General features: G+C 42.7%; 1 protein-coding gene across 3 annotated transcripts; it reads left to right on the forward strand.

Moving 5' to 3' along the window:
* Positions 1 to 5,015: 5,015 nt before the first annotated feature.
* NME1 (NME/NM23 nucleoside diphosphate kinase 1) lies at positions 5,016 to 16,909 on the forward strand. Of its 3 annotated transcripts, none has more exons than XM_072938660.1 (5): positions 5,016 to 5,253; positions 11,647 to 11,776; positions 14,285 to 14,386; positions 16,008 to 16,120; positions 16,600 to 16,909. In XM_072938660.1, exons 1-5 carry the CDS (start codon positions 5,066 to 5,068, stop codon positions 16,715 to 16,717), a joined length of 651 nt encoding a protein of 216 aa, XP_072794761.1. In that variant the 5' UTR covers positions 5,016 to 5,065; the 3' UTR covers positions 16,718 to 16,909. The 3 variants fall into 3 exon arrangements, with proteins under 3 accessions (XP_072794761.1, XP_006218472.1, XP_072794762.1); XM_006218410.4 differs by having other exon boundaries at positions 5,056 to 5,194; XM_072938661.1 differs by lacking the exon at positions 5,016 to 5,253 and adding an exon at positions 5,507 to 5,620.
* The last annotated feature ends 2,541 nt before the right edge of the window (positions 16,910 to 19,450 follow it).

Consider the following 19,450-nt stretch of genomic DNA (forward strand, 5'->3'; position numbering starts at 1 on the left):
GATATAGCTTAAACAGTAGAGCATATACTTAGCCTACACAAGGTTCTGGATTCAACCCCCAGTACCTCCTCTATAAATAAATAAGGAAATCTAATTACCCTCCCCCCACAAAATCAAATAAAAAAATAAATAAAATGTAGCACTCCCTAAGTACCAGAGTAATCTTGCATATATGGCATCATCTCTGTTGATTATTCGTATCTCTGTAAAGTAAATGAATGGCCTTAACAGTTTTTTTGAGTTACAGAATTTTAAGATATTTCTCATGTCACTGTCCTATCCCCAAAGCTGCAGTGACTTTCCATTAACTACAGCCTAAAGTCTCAACTTCTTAAACTAGCATTCATGGATTGTCACTAATCTTGGTGGTTCTATCCCTACTAGCACTTTATCAGTGTCTAATCAGTTTCTCAGACATTTCCTACTTTTCCCTGCTTACATCCTTTCCTCTTGGCTACTTTCCTGATCTCCCAGTACCTACATCTATATTATCTATTTACCATCTTCTTTTTGTATATCCAAATCCTACCTTCTCTATAAAATCTTGCCGCTACTCCACAAAGGCAGGCTGGTGACCACTCTTTCTCTCTTCACAATAGTTGATATCATTAGTATAGTTCACTAAACATTACTCTTATTATTATTTTGGGAGGTGATTACATTTGGTTAGCAATTTTTTTTTAGCAAGGGGCAGGTTGAAAGCCAATGATCTAATGTCTGAGGTAGGGTAGTCCCATTCTTGGAAGTTTTTTTTGTTTTTTTTTTTTAATCTAATTTTTTTTTACATTTTTTATTGATTCATACTCATTTTACAGTGTTGTGTCAAATTCCAGTGTTCAGCACAATTTTTCAGTCATTCATGGACATATACACACTCATTGTCACATTTTTTTCTCTGTGATTTATCATAACATTTTGTGTATATTTCCCTGTGCTATAGAGTGTAATCTTGTTTATCTATTCTACAATTTTGAAATCCCAGTCTATCCCTTCCCACCATCTTCCCCCCCCCTCCCCATTCTTGGAAGTTTTAAGCAGAGACTGAAACATCTTACTAGGGTTTCTGGTGAGAGGATTGATCCAATGTCCCATTAAGATTACTTTTCAGCTTTAAATTTGTATTGTTTTCTGATTTGGTTTGCAGAAAATATTTACCTGTGGGAGCGTGGGGAGTTGTGTGTGGGACTGAGAAGAGAAGATTAGGGTGAGTCATGTAATTAGGACAGCTTTCAGGAAGAAATGAGATCTTCCTGTTTTCTGCTGCCCATCCCCCTTCTCCAGCATCTGCCCAGGCAAGACCCTCCCCACCCAATAAAGCTTAAATTTTTAATTTAAAAGAACCTGGCTCTAGGACATGGTCTCATAGAATCTACCAATCAACAGCATTGGAATCATCAAACTCTCTGGCTCCACCTCAGAACCTACTGAATGAGAATTTGCATTTTAACAAATTCTCAGGGATTCATTTGTACATAGAGGTTTTAGAAGCAGTAGTACAGTGCACCCCAAATACTAAAAAGGAGCTTTGAAAATAACTCTATTGAACTGGTATTTAATGTATCATCTACAAAAAAAAAAAAACAACTAGAAGTCAACATCTTTTTTTTCTCTCTCTCATGCCTATCCAACAGCAAGACCTATGGGCTCAAACTTAAATATATATCCTATAACCAACTACTTGTCTTCTCTTTTGTCACCACCTATTACAAAGCACCATTATCTCCCACTTGGACTACTCTATAGTCTCAGCCAATTTTTCCAATTCTGTTTAAATTTTTAAAACTTTTGAAATAGTTATAGATTCAAGTGATGTTGAAAAAAATAGGTACAAGGAAGTTTTTTTAATTGAAGTATAGTCAGTTTACAATGTTGTGTCAATTTCTGGTGTACAGCATATTTCTTCAGTCATATATATGTATGTATTCACATATATTTATTTTCAAACTTTTTTTCCATTAATTGAAAGTAATAATCATGCTTTGTCTCTGAGTCCTTCTCCAAGGAGAAGGTCACAGAACTGTAACCTTATAAAATAGCCTGAATTAGCAAGAAGACCATATCTTGAGTGCTTATGAGATAGAGGTCTAGCCTCTATAGAACTGGTTGCCTGGAGGCATCATGTCGCCATCCTAAGTCTTCTGATGAAAAAATGATTCTGTTGATTGTTATCAGGGCTTTATTGTTTGAGCTATGGATATATAACCTCCCCACCCCACCCCCAAGGTGGGTTCACAGTTTTAAAGGCACTAGCCTGCTATAAGTCCCCTTTGCCCGGCACCATGACAATCTCAAGGCTAACTATAAAAGGTCAAAGAGTGGGTGGTGGCCCAATTCCTCGGAATCCCAGCCCCTTCCTCAGGATAGTTGGAATAGTCCTCCCACTTGTAGGCCTGTGAAGCTACTGAGACCATAAAAACTGGCAACACTGCCCTCGCACTCTCTCTATGGAGTGTGTACCTACTTCTACTTTATCCTGAGCATCCAACCCCCACACCTCGTGGCCTTTCTCTTGCCTTCTAAAACAGCCTACACTCTATGCAGTATGTATATCTATAAATATATCTATCTTTACTCAATTGTGGCTCACTTTTGAATTTCCTGCATGAAGCCAAGTACCCACACTTGGCAGGGCACATTCCCAGGGCTCAACCGAGACCTGGGACATGTTCCTCCTCACACCCTACATTCGTTTTTCCTGCATCAGTACCATTTTAAATTCCTACCAGTAGTGATCCAATTTCTCCACTTCCTTGACAGCATTTGGTATTGTTACTAGTTTTTTTGTTTTTTTGTTTTTTCATTTTAACTATTATATGTGAGTAGTGATATCTCATTGTGGTGTAAATTTGCATTTCCCTAATGGCTAAAGAAGCTGTTATCTTTTCATGTGCTTATTGGCCCTCTGTATATCCTCTTCAGTGAAATGTCTATTTTTATCTTTTGCTCATTTTCTAATTAGGTTTTCTTTCAATTGAGTTGTGAGAATTCTTTATATAGTCTAGATACAAGGGTATGTTGATGATGTGCCTCGCAAATATTTTCTCCCACCCTATACTTTGTTTTTCATCCTCTTCTCAGGGTCTTTTGAGGAGCCAAAGGTTTTGATTTCAAAAAGATCCAATTTATCAGTGTTTTCCTTTTATGGATTGTGCTTTTGGTGGCAAGTCTAAAAACTCTGCCTAGCCCTTGGTCCTGAAGAATTTTTTTTTATCGTGTTTTTTTTCCTAAACTTTTTATAGTGTTGACTGAAAAAAAAAAAGCACAACCTAAAAGTTGTGATTAATATTTTATTTGGCGACATTACTGAAGACTATAGTGTGGGAGACAGCCTCTCAGCTCTAAAAAACTGTTCCAAAAGAGGTGAGGAGCAAGGACTTATAGGAGTTTCTGCTGAAAAAAAAATGTAGTGGAACATCAAAATTTACTGCTAATCACACACAGAAAAGATGCATTGGGGGAAAATCAGATGCATATTGAAACAATTCCTTTAATATGCATCTTAACTCCCCTCAGGGTACACCATTGGGGAAGGCTGCAGTGGCTGATGGCTTGATGGCAGGTAACTTTGTTTACTGAAATGACAGCATTTTTCTTCTGCTGTATTTGTGAAAAGGAACAGGACTCTGTGGGGTTCTCCCTGATACAAATCCTTTCCATGTCCCCCATTTCTTCTCAGTAGGACCTAGGCTTCATTCAGCCTCCTTGGCCTTCTCTGAGTTCCAAAGGGCAGATTCAAACAGTTGCTAACCAGACAAGGGAGGGACAGTCAAGAAATTGTGCAGCCTTGGGGCAGAGTCCTGGTTCCTCCTTAAGGAATATATATAACAATATCTTTGAGTTCTTCTGGAACTAAGGCCCCCACCCAGATGGAGGATAGCAATTTAAAGCTAAGCACAAGACTCCTGGGGCACTGCCCTGTTACCTCACCAGCAACCAATCAGAAGAAAATCACACACCCTGTAGCCCTCACCTCAAATTTTGCCTATAAGTACTTTTCCCCAAAAACCGTCCAGGAGTTCCAGTTTTTTGAGAAGTTTTTTGCCTCTCATCCTTGCTTGGACCTGCAATAACAGGTCCAAACTCCTACAAAAGTGGTTTGTTTGGCTTCACTGAGCATGGGGCACAGGAACTTTTGTTTGGTGACAGTTTTACATTTGCATTTAAATCTAAGATCCATTTTGAGTGAATTTTTATTTAAGGTGGGAGGTTTAGGTAGAGGTTCCTTTTTCTTTCTTTCCTTCCTTCCTTCTTATGCCTTTAGATGTCCAATTGCTCCAGCTTCCTCAGAAGGTTACTATTCTACTTTATACCTTACTCCATCCATTCCTCCTACAGCCATCAGTATGATTTTTTAAAAATATAATGTATCGCACTATTCAAAACCCTTCCCTTGGCTTCCCACCACCACATAATCTTGCCGCTCTCCAATGGTATCTTTCGGCACTCAATGCCCACTGTAATGCTGGGCCCTCCAATAATCACCAGAATTGCTCCCTCCCTTCATGCAGCTCTATTCTAGTGCTTCTTCTTGTGAGAAATTTCTCCAATCAACCTTTAGTTTACTCCTTCGATCCCCCTTGCCCTGCTTTTTCTTGACAATATTCACATACTGTGATATGTTTATTACATATTAATTTGCTCATTTGTTTATTGTTTGTCCCCATTCACAACCCCTCAAGAAGCTCCAAGAAAGTTTCTGCTATACACCAGACGCTGAAACAGTGCCTGCCACATAGTAAGTACTCAATAAATAATCTGCTTGACAGGCTGGAAAGAATGAGTAAATGTAAAATGAGGGCGACTGTCTACTTCTGGGTCAGGCGCTCCTTCAGATTTCCTGCAAAGTGTGAGCGCCACCTCTCGGAAGCCAGTTCGCTCTTCAAATACGGAAGCGAGTCACAGAATCTTAAGGCGGGGGTAAGGGTGGGGCGGTGGAGTGGGGAGATGGCGGGAGCTTGTCGGAAGAGCCGGAAAAGCACTACCGGAAGTTGAAACTTGGGAAAGTTGCTTTCTGGAATGACACCCGACTGCCAAGAGGAAGCGCAGGAGAGTGGTGCTATCTGAAATGGGCCCTCCCGCCGCGGATCTGGGCAGCAACGTTCCGGGCCCGCGGGTGTCTGGAACCACGAGGAGCGAGGGCGCGTTTCCGGTGTCGGCAGCAGCAAACGGAGTTGAAGCCCAAGTAGCCGTAGGGGTGAGAAGAGTTCGGGGTCCTGAAAGGAAAGGGAGAGGAAGGGGGCCGCTGAGGGGAAGGTGAAGAGGTCGGGTGGGTTCCGCTCTGAGATGTGGCAAGGGGGATTGGGTGGGAGGAAAGGGCAGGGGAGAGCCTGTCAGGTGCAAACCTGCAGGTGCAGGCCCCACGCCACGTGGACTCGCCTTTGTCCCTGCCTACCTTTCCCATCAGGTCGCGATCATAGGGGCTTATTTGTTTCTGAGTGCAGTCCTGGGCTTGGAATTGGCACTTAGTAAGTTCTTGCTGAATGAATGAAGCAGAGGACACTTACAGGGACTGCAGCTCTTTGGCCGCATTTTCTCCTGGGGAATCCATGCTTATCTCGAGCGTCCATTCGGAGTTCTCCGCCAGTTCTTGGGCTTTGTCTCTTTTTTTTGGAGGTGCAAGGTGATTATCATTTAAGACATTTTCTTTGCTCTTACGCTGTGGCTAGGTACCAAGGACAGAAACAGAAGTAAACCATCCCCTGTACATGGCGATGCCGCTTGCCAGTGGAGAGGCAGATCAACAGAAAATTCAAATATATTGTTAAGGTGCTGTAATAAAAGGTTAACTAAAAGTACAGGAAGATAGAGACAGGAGGTGGTGCTGCTATCCACATTAGGGATTGTCTTTCAAGGTGAGGGCACTTCTTTCTCATCTTGTGGAAGCAGAGCAGGTCCTGAGCCTGGTCTTCTCTGTAAAAGGAAACCTCTGGAACAGATGCTCTGTAGGCATCCCTCCAGCATGATGTTGCATATCAGATATTCTTAATGGTAATGGTTCTCCCACAGTACACCATTTATTGGTTAGTCAGAATATTCATTACATATTAGGATGTAGCATAAGTTGCATAGGGTTGGGAAATTCGGATTTGGGCCCTCATTCTGATGTTTAGATCTAGTTCCTCATTAGTAAAAGAAGGGGATTGTAATAAAATAATGTCTAAAACTCCTTCCATTTCTGATACCATGATTGTGGCAGTAGGTCAAACTGTATTTTATACTTTCTTGTACCAGTTGTCACTTTCACATTATCACCGTAGTTTCCTTCATCTGGAGAACTGAGACAGATATTGTCTTATTTTTACATCCCCTGCCTTAGCTCTGCCACAGTGTTGGGCCCAGGGCAGAAGCTTATGTTAGTTCACAAACTGGCTCCTGTACACAGAATGCAAGGAGAGACTGAAGAAAGACAGACTACTCCGGGTTGGTAGGTGGCAGGTGTAATAAGCAAGGGAAGTTGAAGTTTATCTTGGGTGGCTGCAAGACAAATGGATCTCCACTGGAATTTTAAAAGTTTATATATATAGAGTCCCATAATTCGAATCATCAATAGTTACTAAAGTAAGTAAGGCAGTAATAATGTCCAAGGCTGTTCTGTTTTGGAGGACAGCTTATTTCATTAGAGATATTTCAATGGTTGGTAAAGACAGACTTTGCTGGTTGTTATTTAAGGATTGCTGGGTGAATTTATTAAGAGCTTCTATGTATGCTATAATATCCTCCAGACCAATGGAGGGACAAAGATGGGGGGCTAAATGATTGTACAGTGGAAAACAGAATGTGCTCATCTGGCCTTGAGGAGAGGGAGGTTGGCGACTAGGAACTTGACTTGGTTTTATGTACCATACATGGTGACCGGAGGAGGCAGCACTGTCAGGGGTGAGGAGTTGGACTGGGGACGGGATGCACCAGACCAAGACCCCCACCTTCCTTCTTTCAGAGGTGCGTGTTCCATTCCAGGTATAGCACATTTCAACAGGTCTGCTTCCAGCAGGACAACTGGATCCCAGTGAAGATTAAGTAATTCCACCTTACTCGGGGTGTGAACTAATTCCCGGTGGGTCATCCCATTGCAAATTTCAGTAGATGACTCCTTTCCCAGGCATGGTGGGGCTTGGTGTTCTCAGCAACACAGCATGTTGATCCACAAAGTCCGGGAAATGGCTGTTTCCCAAGACTTCCTTATATTTATGGCATTGGATGTCTGGGCAGGGGTCTCCAGTCGGGCATACAGGGCAACAGGCCCTACTGGTTGATAATGCAAATGTATCAGTCTCAGACAGTACTTTAGTCCACCTGGCCAAGGTGGTTTTTACCTGTTAGTAATTTAATTTGCTGGTTTAATATTCTGTTTTTCCTTTCTGCCAGTCCTCCTGCTTGTGGGTTATAGGGGAGATGGAACTTTCATTCAGTGTCATATTCTTTTGCCCAGTTTTGCACATCATGACCTTTGAAATGTAACACCCATCACTGTCTATTCACCAAAAGTATCCATATGTGGTCTCTGCTTCCCTGATGATGGCAGCCTGGTTTGAGAGGCGACAGGGGAAAGCTTGGATTAGGCCTGGGTGCTCCTCTGCTGCAAATAGATGTGCCGCTTAGTCAGTGCTGGGGCTTAAACCACAGCGGAGGTGGGTCAGTGGAATATATTCCCACCCCTCCAAAGGAAGGGACATTCTTACCATGATGTGCTGTTCCTTTGTGAGAGGATCTTCCCGGAGGAGTGCTGTGGACTCTGCTAGGAGCTGTTGCTCTGTAGGGGTGTACTGGTTTCCTGCCCTCTTCCAGAGCTGGGAGCAGAATCCTGTGGATACTCTCTCCTGTTGTCTCTGCCACTGTGCCCAACCCATACCTTCTAGAGTCACACATGCATATAACCCAAATGGTAGCCCTGCTGGGGAGATGCCCAGAGCTTTGATCTGCTTCACTAATATTTTTGTCTTCTCAAAGGTGGTTTGCTGCTCTGTCCGCTAGTCCCGCACATGCCGTCTCTTTACCAGGCCATATAAGGGATGGAGGCACTGTGCCAGGTGGGAATAACAGTCCTCCAAAAACGACAAAAGCTTGCACCTCTTTCACATTCTTAGGGTTGATAGGCTCATACCTCATCAATCACAGCTTGTGGGACCATGTGCATCTTAACCCCATCAAATGACTCCCCAAAACTTTACTGTGGTGCCTGGGCCTTGACTTAATTATCTGCGGATCACCGCCTATTCTCTCCCTCACAGATGTTCCAGCAAAGCCTGCAGAGTGTCCTGCAGCAGGGGCAAGTCTTCACGTGTCAACATTGTATCATCCACGTAATGGGCCTGTTTTACTGATGTGGAGAAGGTTAATAGGGACAGGTCTCAGGCTCCCAACTCATGACCTGTGGTGGGCTGTTCAGGCAGCCTTGGGGAAGCTTGAAAGGTCCATTACTGCCCCTGCCACATGAAGGCAAACTGATCTTAATTATCATAAACCTATGCTTGTCGGAGTTTTTCCATGAATCTCCTTGAAGATGAGGTACTTTTACAGGAACAGTTTTGCAAAAACATCAGAGTAAAACAATGACTGTAGATGACAAAAGACTTTACAATGGCCTTGGTTAAAGAGCTGATGAGAGCTCACCATAATACAATTGACAAGGAAATTTGATTATTCTGTGATATGCATTTTAAAATTATAACTGAGGTGGGAGAGCACATGCTTAGCATGCGAGGTCCTGGTTTCAATCCCCAGTACCTCCTCTAAAAAATTAATAAATAAGTAAGTCTAATTACCCCCCCGGAAAATAAATAAAAATTTTAAAAACAAAAAAATAAAATTATAACTGATAACATATCAGGTTTTTAGGGATTTCATACAAATATACCCTAAAGAAAATTTAACATCACTTCTTTTTTCTTTTTTTTAATTGAAGTATATTTGGTTTATAATGTTGTGTTAATTTCTAGTGTATACAATAGTGACTCAGTTGTGCACATATATATATTTTCATATTCTTTTTCATTATAGGCTATTATAAGATACTGAATATAGTTCCCTTTGAACATCACTTTTTTTTTTAAATTGAAGTATAGTTAGTTTACAGTGTTGGGCCAATTTCTGGTGTATGAACATCACTTCTTATTTGACAGTGTTTCCCATATAATTTAACATATCAAGTAGGCCTAATTAGTTTAACATCTTTTTTTTATAAAGATAGAGAATACGTCTTTTGAGATGTTACAGGGGCCCTCTGGAAAATCCCCAAATTAGTTCAAATTCAACAAAACTTCATTTAGAGTTTGATTTTTAGGAAGCTTACTGAAAATAACAAAAATTTTTAAAACACTTGATTAAATAGGATCTTAGATCACTGTGAAATAATACTTAGCAATCTTTTTAATCTAAGGAATAAAGACTTCAAAGGCAAATACAGAGAATTACATAGTTGTAAAAACAAAACAAAACAAAACTTAGCTCTTTTAATAGAGAAGACTCAGTTTTCCTAAGTAGTCCAAGATGTGATAAAGACAACATGAAACACAAGAAATTATTTTGATAAAACACAGAATCTTTCTTTTCTAGGCAGGTTACTCAGGGGGTAGGGTATAGTATGTAGAGTGGTAGAGTGTGTTCTCAGCATGCACAAGGTCCTGGATTCAATCCCCAGTGCCTTCATTAAATAAATAAATAAACCTAATTACCCCCCAGAAAAACCCCAAAATGAATAAAGAAATAGTAGGCAGGCTATTCAAAAGATAAAGAAAAACCTTTCATAGCTCCATAAGAAACAGACTAATAGTCCAAGAAAACTTTGTGCTTTGAGCAGATGAAAGAAACTTGTTTCAGTTTTACATAAATACACTATTGATATCAAAGCTTATTGTTCTTTAGGCCAACTAGGTAGAGCTCTTTAACAAATTAATTTTGGCAGTACCCTCTGGAGATAGAAAAACATCACCTGTACATAACATATATCTGTAGACATACAAGAACATACAGATAGACACAAACAGAGAATCCATAGCTTTCACTCCAAAACTTTAGCAATGAATCAGGTATCCACTAACAAGGCTAAAGCCTTTTACTTATATTTGTGGAGAAGACTTAAATTTGTATTTGCCCCTGATGAATAATAGGGAAGCCGTGAGATTTTGTGCGAGGCAGCTCCTATAGCAAGTCTGTGTTTTCATCCTCCACCCCTTTTTCTTCACTGGGCAGTGCTTTAGTTATTTCCTGGGGTGTTTACAGTTCAAAGACACAAGATTTACAACTTCCAGGGGCAGAGAATGCAAGTTTTCTTCTAGGAGTTTTGGGGTATATTTCTCTAATATCAAGTCTAGGGTAATTACTTGCTTAAAGTTTTGTGTTAGGAGTTGGACAGCCTGGGGCGCCCCATCCATTTCTTTGTCAATCACCACAACATCATCCCATTTGCGCTCCTCACTTTCCCAAGGATTCTTTCTCTTAGCGACTTAATCAGGCTTTGTCACAGTGCTTGGATGTTAATCTGCAACGGCTTATGCTCTCCTAGCTTTGCAAAACAGCATGCTAAGTAAGGTCTCCAACTTGTCATCTGGCTCTCCTGTCTGCCAGCCCCGAGCAGTGGACAGCTGCACGTTCTTCTCTAACTTCAGCTCTTCTTCCAGCTATCTCACTTGAGCATCAGCTTCTAGTTGTGCATCCGCTGCCCACAGTGAAGGCCAGCCCACTGCGGCAGCCAGTCGTTTCCCTTCTTTGCTGCTCTGCGTAGTTTCTCAAACAAATGCCTTAAAGCAGCCACGGTTCTCAGGGTATTTCTGTTCTCATGTGGTGGCCCTCCCCGCTTGGAGGTTGATGGCCAACTTGGGATTTCTTCCATGGATGCCTCTTTCCCAAGGTCCATCTCTTCCGTCTCCTGACTGCGTAGACAATTGTCAGTTCATAAACTGGCCCCTGTACACAGAGGGCAAAGTGAGACCAAAGAAAGAGGCGGACTGTTCCAGATTGGAAGGTGGCAGTTTTAATAAGCAAGGGCACATATATATGAGGCTTGTCTCGGTGGCTGCAGGACAGGTAGATCTGGGAGGAGGATAACAGCTCAGTGGTTGAGCACATGCTTGGCACGCACGAGGTACGAGGTTCAATCCCCTGTACCTCCATTAAAAAAGCGAAAGAAAAAAAAAAGAAGAAAGAGAAGAAAAAGGAAGACAAGTAGATCTCTGTACCCACCCATCAGAATCTTAATGTTTACACAGAGGCCTTAACTGGGTTCAGTTACGTATCCAGTCCAGGTGGTCTCAACAGCACCTGACTCTCTTAAGGCTGCATCCTTGGAACAGCTCCCACTGTGGGGACAGTGTACAGAGTGTACATTCCACAAACAGGAGCCTTAGATTGCCTGTGTCCAGCTCGAGGGTGAACTGGCAGTCGTGTCCTCTTGGTTGCCTCCTTCAACAGCTTAATAGAAACTTATTGAATCAAATGGGATAGAAATGATAGCGCCTGCTTTTGGGCCCTTCGCCACTCTGTGATATTAGTTCATAGATGTGGGGACTGAGGAGGAATTAGATTTTTACTAGAGTCTTGGAGTTGACGTGACAGATTTAAACCAGCTTTATGGGGTAATCTGCTTGAGAAGGATAATGATGTGGGCAGGATATTCAGTGTTGTTTCATCCCTCCACCTGTCTATCCCCAGGACCATGGCCAACAGTGAGCGCACCTTCATTGCCATCAAGCCAGATGGAGTCCAGCGCGGGCTGGTGGGAGAGATCATCAAACGTTTTGAGCAGAAGGGATTCCGCCTCGTTGCTATGAAACTCATGCAGGTAAGTGGACTTAATTCTTGCTATTTTTGTTATTTCATAGTACAGGGGAACATTGCATGTCAGCTTCTCCATTTCTCCCTCTCTTCCTTTTTAGACTTCCATTTAGGGTGAGCACAAATATCTTGAAATCTGGAAACTCCTTGGTGGCCTAGCATCTCCACTGAGTCTTGGAACAAACCAAGTTATCTGGGACTTTCAGAAATCTTCTCCCTTTTCTCTTAGCAATGTAAAGGTCCACGTGTTGCTGCAGCACGGTGACTGCTGACTCAAAGTCCTGAGCACATTTGAGCTCCTGGTCTTGAGTTTCCTGAGTGGATCATTTTAGAGAACTACCCCCTCCCCACTCAACCCCCATTTGAGGCAGGTTGTTTTTCAGCAAGGAAATCTTTCCATCATTATTTACCACGCACTTAGTGTCTAGCATATATTACACACCACAGGGCAAGTAGGGGAAAATTGTGGTTTTGCCCTTGGGGAGGCCCACCTGAGACAGCAGAGAGCAGACACGCCTGCAGACACCTACAAAGCACTATTTCAAAAAATGCAAAGGATTGACTGGCCAAGAACCCTTCTTCAAACAGACCTGGGAAAGAAGAATTCAAATTCTCAAAGCAAATAAACCAGGGGATCATCTTTTTTTCTATTAAGAGCCAGCTTTGGACTTCCCTAGTACAATTTAAATTTAGTTCGGGAGGGGAGGGTAGAGCTTAGTGGTAGAGTGTCTGCTTAGCATGCACAAGTTCCTGGGTTCAATACCCAGTACCTCTGTTAAAATAAATAAATAAATACTTAGTAACCTGCCCCACACACAAAAAAATTACATTAAATTTAGTTCGATTTGCAATTTAGGTCCTATGTAATGTTTTAGAAAAACTTTTAATATAAAAGGGTGTAGACTGATTGTGCTGAGGGGAGAGCATGGCGGAATGATTCTAGCTGGACAGGCAGTGCTTTCCAGAGAGTTTGCATATTAAATTAGGTTTTGAAGGTAAAGTGAATCAAAGTATTGCTGATCAGGTATTTATCATGTTCTGGGCATATGTGTTTTCTAATCCAGCCCTCATGACAACCCAGAGAGGTACTTATTCCTATTCCCTTGGTTGGCGATGAGGAAATTAGGACTTGGAGAGGTTAAGTAATGTGTGATTACCAAGTCACTGAGGCAACTGGGGTTTTAACAGGGTCTCTATGACCCCTCAGTGCGTACATTTTGTCCTTTACACTGAGTTTCCCATCAAGGACTTGGACGTGGTGAAGCATGGGGCAGGGGATTGTTGCCGTGAACCTGTAGGGTTATTTAGGTCTGATGTGGAGGGAGGCAAGGGAAAACTTGAGCCCTCCTGCTGCCAAAAAAAAAAAAGAAAAAGCCTGTGATCTCTTTTGCAGAGGAAAGATAACCAGAACCAATGAATAGAATTAAAAGTGTTCTGGTAAGGGCAGGTCGTCAGGGTGTGTTAAGAGACTGCCACTACAAGTCCTGTGGATTGAGAGGACGGGGCAGGGTGAACTCTAACACGGAGTGATCACACGGCTGTGTAAGTTTGCTTTGGCTAGTGACGATCAACCAGAGGCCGAATGATGGGATGCAGTACCAGAGAACTGGGAAAACTAAGGGACCTCGTTGGACCCTTGGCAAGCATGTATGTGGTGGCAAAGAGAGAACACAGCTGAGTCAGGCTGGCATTGCTAAGCAGGGGGTTTTCTCTCTAGCTAACTTGATTTGTTCCCACATACCAGGCTTGCAATGTGAAAGATTCTAATACATTCTTCAGTAACATTACTTATTGCTAGATGTCATACACTTTTGGGTGGTTTGTAAATACCTGTGGGAATTGCATGGTTCCCCACACTGGGCCTTTATCCTCTGAATAAATGTGAAGTATTCCTGAGAAATGGCCTGGTTCAATTTGCTACTCATTCAATGCTTAGACCACCTCCCTCTAACATTTTAGTTGAGGCTTGCTTGGGAATGAAAATTCATTGTATTGTCAGTTTTCTTGTCTAAAATGCGGTGGCTGGATTCAATTCTAATGTTCTGTAATTTTATTCTGATCAATCAAGGCCAATAGGGGGAAAATTGGTACAAAGCTGAAGCACTTTTAGTCCCTGTCACTTCTTCCCTCTGGTAAAGTCAAGAGTGAACTGGGGGTTGGGGAGAGAGGGTATAGCTCAGTGGTAGAGTACATGCTTAGCATGCACAAGGTCCTGCGTTCAATCCCCAGGTACCTCTATTAAAAATAAATAAATAAGTCTAATTACCCCCCCAATAAATAAACAAACAAACAAATAAATAGAAACTGCCACTTTAAATTTTTTTTTTAAAAGGCAAAACAAAATATACAAAAAATTTTTTTAATAAAAAAAAATAAAGAGTGAATTGGGTTATAACAGAACTAGTGAGCTGAGAGCTCATGTTTTACACAGCAGGATGGGTGAGTGGGAAATAACTAGATTCCTGGGTTTTAGGAAGTGTTTGGATCAGTTCTCATCCTCTGTCCTGTGGAATAGGCTTCTGAAGACCTTCTCAAGGAGCACTACATCGACCTGAAGGACCGCCCGTTCTTTGCTGGCCTGGTGAAATACATGCACTCAGGGCCAGTGGTTGCCATGGTGAGTGTACATGTGTGGGATGTTGATGTGAATGACTCAATTGGGAGGGAAGAGGGGATGTTGTGATTCCTGCTTCTGATGCCAGGTCCTCATTGATGCAGAGGATACAGAGGTTGGGGCACTGGATGGTTAGGACATGAGTCAGATTTCTAGCTCAACAAAGACAAAATACATTTGCTTGCTGAACTGAAGACTCATCTGGGAGAGATCAGGAGAGATCTACCTGACTGTAAGCTCTTGGAGGGCAGGGAGATGGTTTCATGTTTATTGCAGTAATTCTTCTCTGAGTACGTATTGGTTATCATCTTTGTGTTGGGCTCTTTTCCAGACACTGGGGATATAGTCATGAGTGAGACAACATAGGTAACTGTTTTCATAGCTTTTCTTGTCTACACATCCTGAAAGAGAGGATGGACAGATGATAAAGAAACCAAAAAATACATGATTAGTGATGTGCACAGAAATGAAATAGGATGATGTGGTAACAAGTAACTACATTTGATTGGGTGGTCAAGGAACATGATTTTCACCCTAAGATCTGAATGAGAAGGAGCCAGCCATGCACAGATTCACAGTGAAGAGCATTCTCAACCAAGAAAGTAGCAGTGAAGTAAGCCAGAAAGAGAAAGAAAAATACCATATGAGATCGCTCATATGTGGAATCTAAAAAACAAAAACAAACAAAAACAAAGCATAAATACAGGACAGAAATAGACTCATGGACAGAGAACACAGACTTGTGGTTACTGGGGGGGGGTAGAGGGTGGGAAGGGATAGACTGGGATTTCAAAATTGTAGAATAGATAAACAAGATTACACTGTATAGCACAGGGAAATATACACAAAATGTTATGATAAATCACAGAGAAAAAAATGTGACAATGAGTGTGTATATGTCCATGAATGACTGAAAAATTGTGCTGAACACTGGAATTTGACACAACACTGTAAAATGATTATGAATCAATAAAAAATGTAAAAAAAAAAAAGTAGCATGTGCAAAAGGGCCTGGAGTGGGGGACTTTTTGAAGTACAGAAAGAAATTTGGAATAGCTGAAGCCTGGTGGGTGGAAGAGAAAGTTTCATGAGATGAGTTCAGAGGCACAGGCAGAGGCCAGAACATGTAGCGCTGTGCTGGCCCGTTGTACTTCATGAGGGCTGGGAGGCTATGGGAGGTTTTTACACTTGGTGTTTTAAAAAGGCCACTCTGGCTACTGTGTCAAGAATGGATTATAAGGAGGGGAGGGTATAGCTCAGTGGTAGAGTGCATGCCTAGCAATGCATGAGGTCCTGGGTACAATCCCCAGTACCTCCGTTAAATAAGAAAAAAATAAATAAATAAGCCAACAAACCTAATTACCCGCCCCCAGCAAAATTAGAAAATAATAGTAACAATACAAATAAATTTTAAAAAAAGAATGGATTATAGAAAGGCAGGAATGGGGGCAGGGAGACCAGGATTCCAGTGCTAGAACATGTAGATGCTCCATAAATATTTGTTCAATGAACGAATGTCATTTTAAGGAAGATTTTTCTTCTTCTCTTTTTTTGAATGAATAGTTTTCAGGTTTCTGTTGAGACTGGTTTTCTTCCTTGACCATATCTTCTTTTGTCCTTGGAGGTCTGGGAGGGGCTAAATGTTGTGAAGACAGGCCGAGTGATGCTCGGGGAGACCAACCCTGCAGACTCCAAGCCTGGGACCATCCGTGGGGACTTTTGCATCCAAGTTGGCAGGTAGGAGTTGGTGCATTTTACGCTTTTCTAAAAATCCAAGTTAGGTGCCACAAGAATACGGGTTTCTGAAGCTAGGAATAGACATGGTGCCATATACAGATCAATCTGTAATCAGAGTTCCTGTTTTCCTCCTTAAATTGGTGTTTGGCTTTGCAGGCTCTCTCTGCCTCTGGCTGTTAACATCACTATGTCTGCACATCTGCTGAGAGGATAGAACTGGGTACAACTCCCTTTGCTGACCAGAGTCCTTCCTGAAGGCTCTCACTGCTTGTGTCAGTATTGCTAGGAGGGCTGGATGTGGGGGGCACTCTTCATCCTTACATTAATGGCAGTCATGGGTGACATGGAATAGTGTACATGGAGCTCTGGCTTTTTCTGTTCCAGCAGCTGTAGGCTTTCTGGCAATGGGAATGAGGGGAGCCTCTGGGCAGTTTGGTCCTTCTGCTCTTGGTAATGTGGCCATCTCTTTCCCCATTCAGGAACATTATCCATGGCAGCGATTCCGTGGAGAGTGCTGAGAAGGAGATTGGCTTGTGGTTTCACCCTGAGGAACTGGCAGATTACAAGAGCTGTGCTCAGAACTGGATCTATGAGTGACATGAAGGCAGACCAACCACAGTGCTTCTCCCACATCGTTTTCCCTCCCTCCCATGGGCAGGGGACCAGGCTATAGCAAATCTAGTTATTTCTGAGAACTTCCCTTTTCATCTGGAGGGAAACTCGGAGCTGTGAGGCTCCCTGTACAGTGTTACGTGCTACCATCGGATTAAAATGTTTCGTCTCAAGGAAGGAGTCATTGAGTAGGTTACCTTGTATTGTAGTATTGCTTTGTATTCTTTTTTTCTTTTTCAAGTACTCTGGCTTACCTGAGCTAACAGAGAGTGTAAGTACTATGTAAAGTACTTATATTGCCCCAAGAGGTCACACACACACATTCTTTGCCTGTCCCTCTCTTACCCTCTGCATTGCATCCACTCTTGGCCCTGAGCCAGTCAACAGCCATCTGTCCAGGATCTGCTAGGTTGCCAGACTGTACTATGCACTGAGGATTCACTGAAAATAAAAGATATCCTCCCTGCCCTTGAGATGCTCTCAGGGATTCAGGATAAGGGAATGTGAGAAGTTGTAACTACTCTGAAACAGAAAAGCTGTGGGGTTAGTGGGCCTGGATTTCTGGGATGACCTCAAAAGAAGCAAGAAATATCTTATAAGTAGATTTGATTCGTTAGACTATTGATTTGGTTGCTTTAACAGAGACAAGATGGAAATTTACTTATCATTTATTTAAAAGTTCAAACTGGAGATCTAGTGTGGAACACTGACTATAGGTAACAATACTGTACTGTTTACTTGAAATTTGCTAAGATTTTAAAAGTGTTCTCACCACAAACAAAAGAAAAAAAGGGAAAAGAAAGAAAATGGTAACTATGGGAAATGATGGTTATGTTAATGAGCTTTTAGCTTGATTATATTAGCTCGTACCTAGATACAGCCGCAAAACTAAGTTTTGGGCAAAGAGATGTAAAAAAGTGAAGGTGGTGGAGGAGGGGTAAATTAGGAGTTTGGGATTAATATATACACACTACTATATATAAAACAGATAAACAGCAAAGACTTACTATATAGCACAGGAAACTATATTCAATCTTATGATAACCTATAATGGAAAAGAATCTGAAAAAGAAGGTATGTAGATGACTGCTGTACACCTGAAACTAATACAACATTGTAAATTAACTACTTCAATAAAAGAAAAAAAAGGTAAAAAAAAAAAAGTGAAGGTGGTAAATTCAGGGTTTTACCCTTAAATGGAAGCGATACTCATACTTCCCAACTTGCCAGAAGGCAGATATAGCAGTGGTAACTTGGGCTGGTTGGAGGGAACTGAGTCCCTGGACCACCTCAAAGATCTGAGCCTTACCACCACCACCAGCCCCAACATACCTGCTTGGATTTTTTTTTTTAGATATAATTGACAAAATTGTTAAGATATTTAAAGTGTACATAATGATGATATAAGTGTACATTGTGAAAGGATTTCCCCCATCAGGGCCACTTTTTTGGGGGGCAGCTGAGGACTAGATGCGTTTCTGTTTCAGGCAAAGCATGGCCTCTTTTGGAGGGTGAGAGAGTACCAGGACTTCGGGGGAATTAGTATGTGTAAAGTGAGGCAGGAGTGTTAAACCTTCCTCAAGGAAGGACAGTCTTCAGAGGAAGGAAAGGAGAGGTGCAGGGCTGAGGGCTGCTACTGGCTGTACCACAAAGAGCTATTAGTGACCAGACCAAGGGGCAAACAGCTCTAAGGAGAAATATCCAGTGAAATTCCCTCTCTTTCCCACAGTTGACATTTGATAACACTGAAAAGGAAGCCCAGATAAAAGCACTACAGATTGAGGCCCAAGGGAACACTCGGTGTCCCTGGCTCCAGAATGAAGACTGCCAATGTACTGTGGTTTAATGCTTTGAACTAGAAGTTTGGAAAGCCAACAAAGTGTAATCGAGGCCAGGACTTTCATGTCATCTAACAGTTACAGGTTATCGGTGCAGTGCCAGATCGCCTAGGGCGATGACACAGGATTCCCCTGGTCAGCTCACTGTCCTGAGGAGAGAAAGACGGGCTGAGCCCGCCTCAGGTTACAAGCGCCGGACTCAGTACGCTTACTGACAGGAGGGGATGCTGGGCACCACCGAAGGGTGGTTAGTGATTTGCCAGGCAGAGAGAAGATAGGGATTGTCTGCAATCCTGTTTGAGGGGCCTGATTTCTGAGACAATCTAGAATCTTGTCAAGGGTGTGTCTCAGGCTGAACCCGATAACCTGATCGCACACAGTGCTGGGGGCAGAGGTCTCATTTCAGGGTGGCAACAGGGCAGCTAAATTGGGCTGGCAAGGTGGGTGGGGAGACAGGCAGGAGGGTGCAGGGCATGCTGTGGAAAGCATGGCGTATTTTGCTAAACTAGCGTTGAATGACATCCTCCGGACAAGGGGGAGTCATCAAAGTAAGAATGCGAGTCTGTGCGGAGGTTGTTGAGAGAGGCTCTCTGCGGGGAGAGGTGAGGTTGAGGCGCGTTGGGAGGCTGGCAGTTCGGTTGAGGGAGGTGGAGGCCTCGAAGCAGGGCTCAAGCAGTGGGGAGGGAGAGGGGAAACCCGAATTTCACAGGTAGGATAAGGACTTGTGGTGCTTGAGGGGGAGGAGAGATAAGCCTAGCTCTGGGTGTTCGGTGGAGGGGCGAAGCAGACGGTATTGACCAGGGTCCCGACTCGAGACCAGGCGAGGCCGCAGTGTGCAAGCGCGCGTGTGATAGGAGGCACTGAAGAGGGGAGTCGGACT

The sequence above is a fragment of the Vicugna pacos genome, chromosome 16 (assembly GCF_048564905.1).
Source record: "Vicugna pacos chromosome 16, VicPac4, whole genome shotgun sequence".
Classification (NCBI taxonomy): Eukaryota; Metazoa; Chordata; class Mammalia; order Artiodactyla; family Camelidae; genus Vicugna; species Vicugna pacos.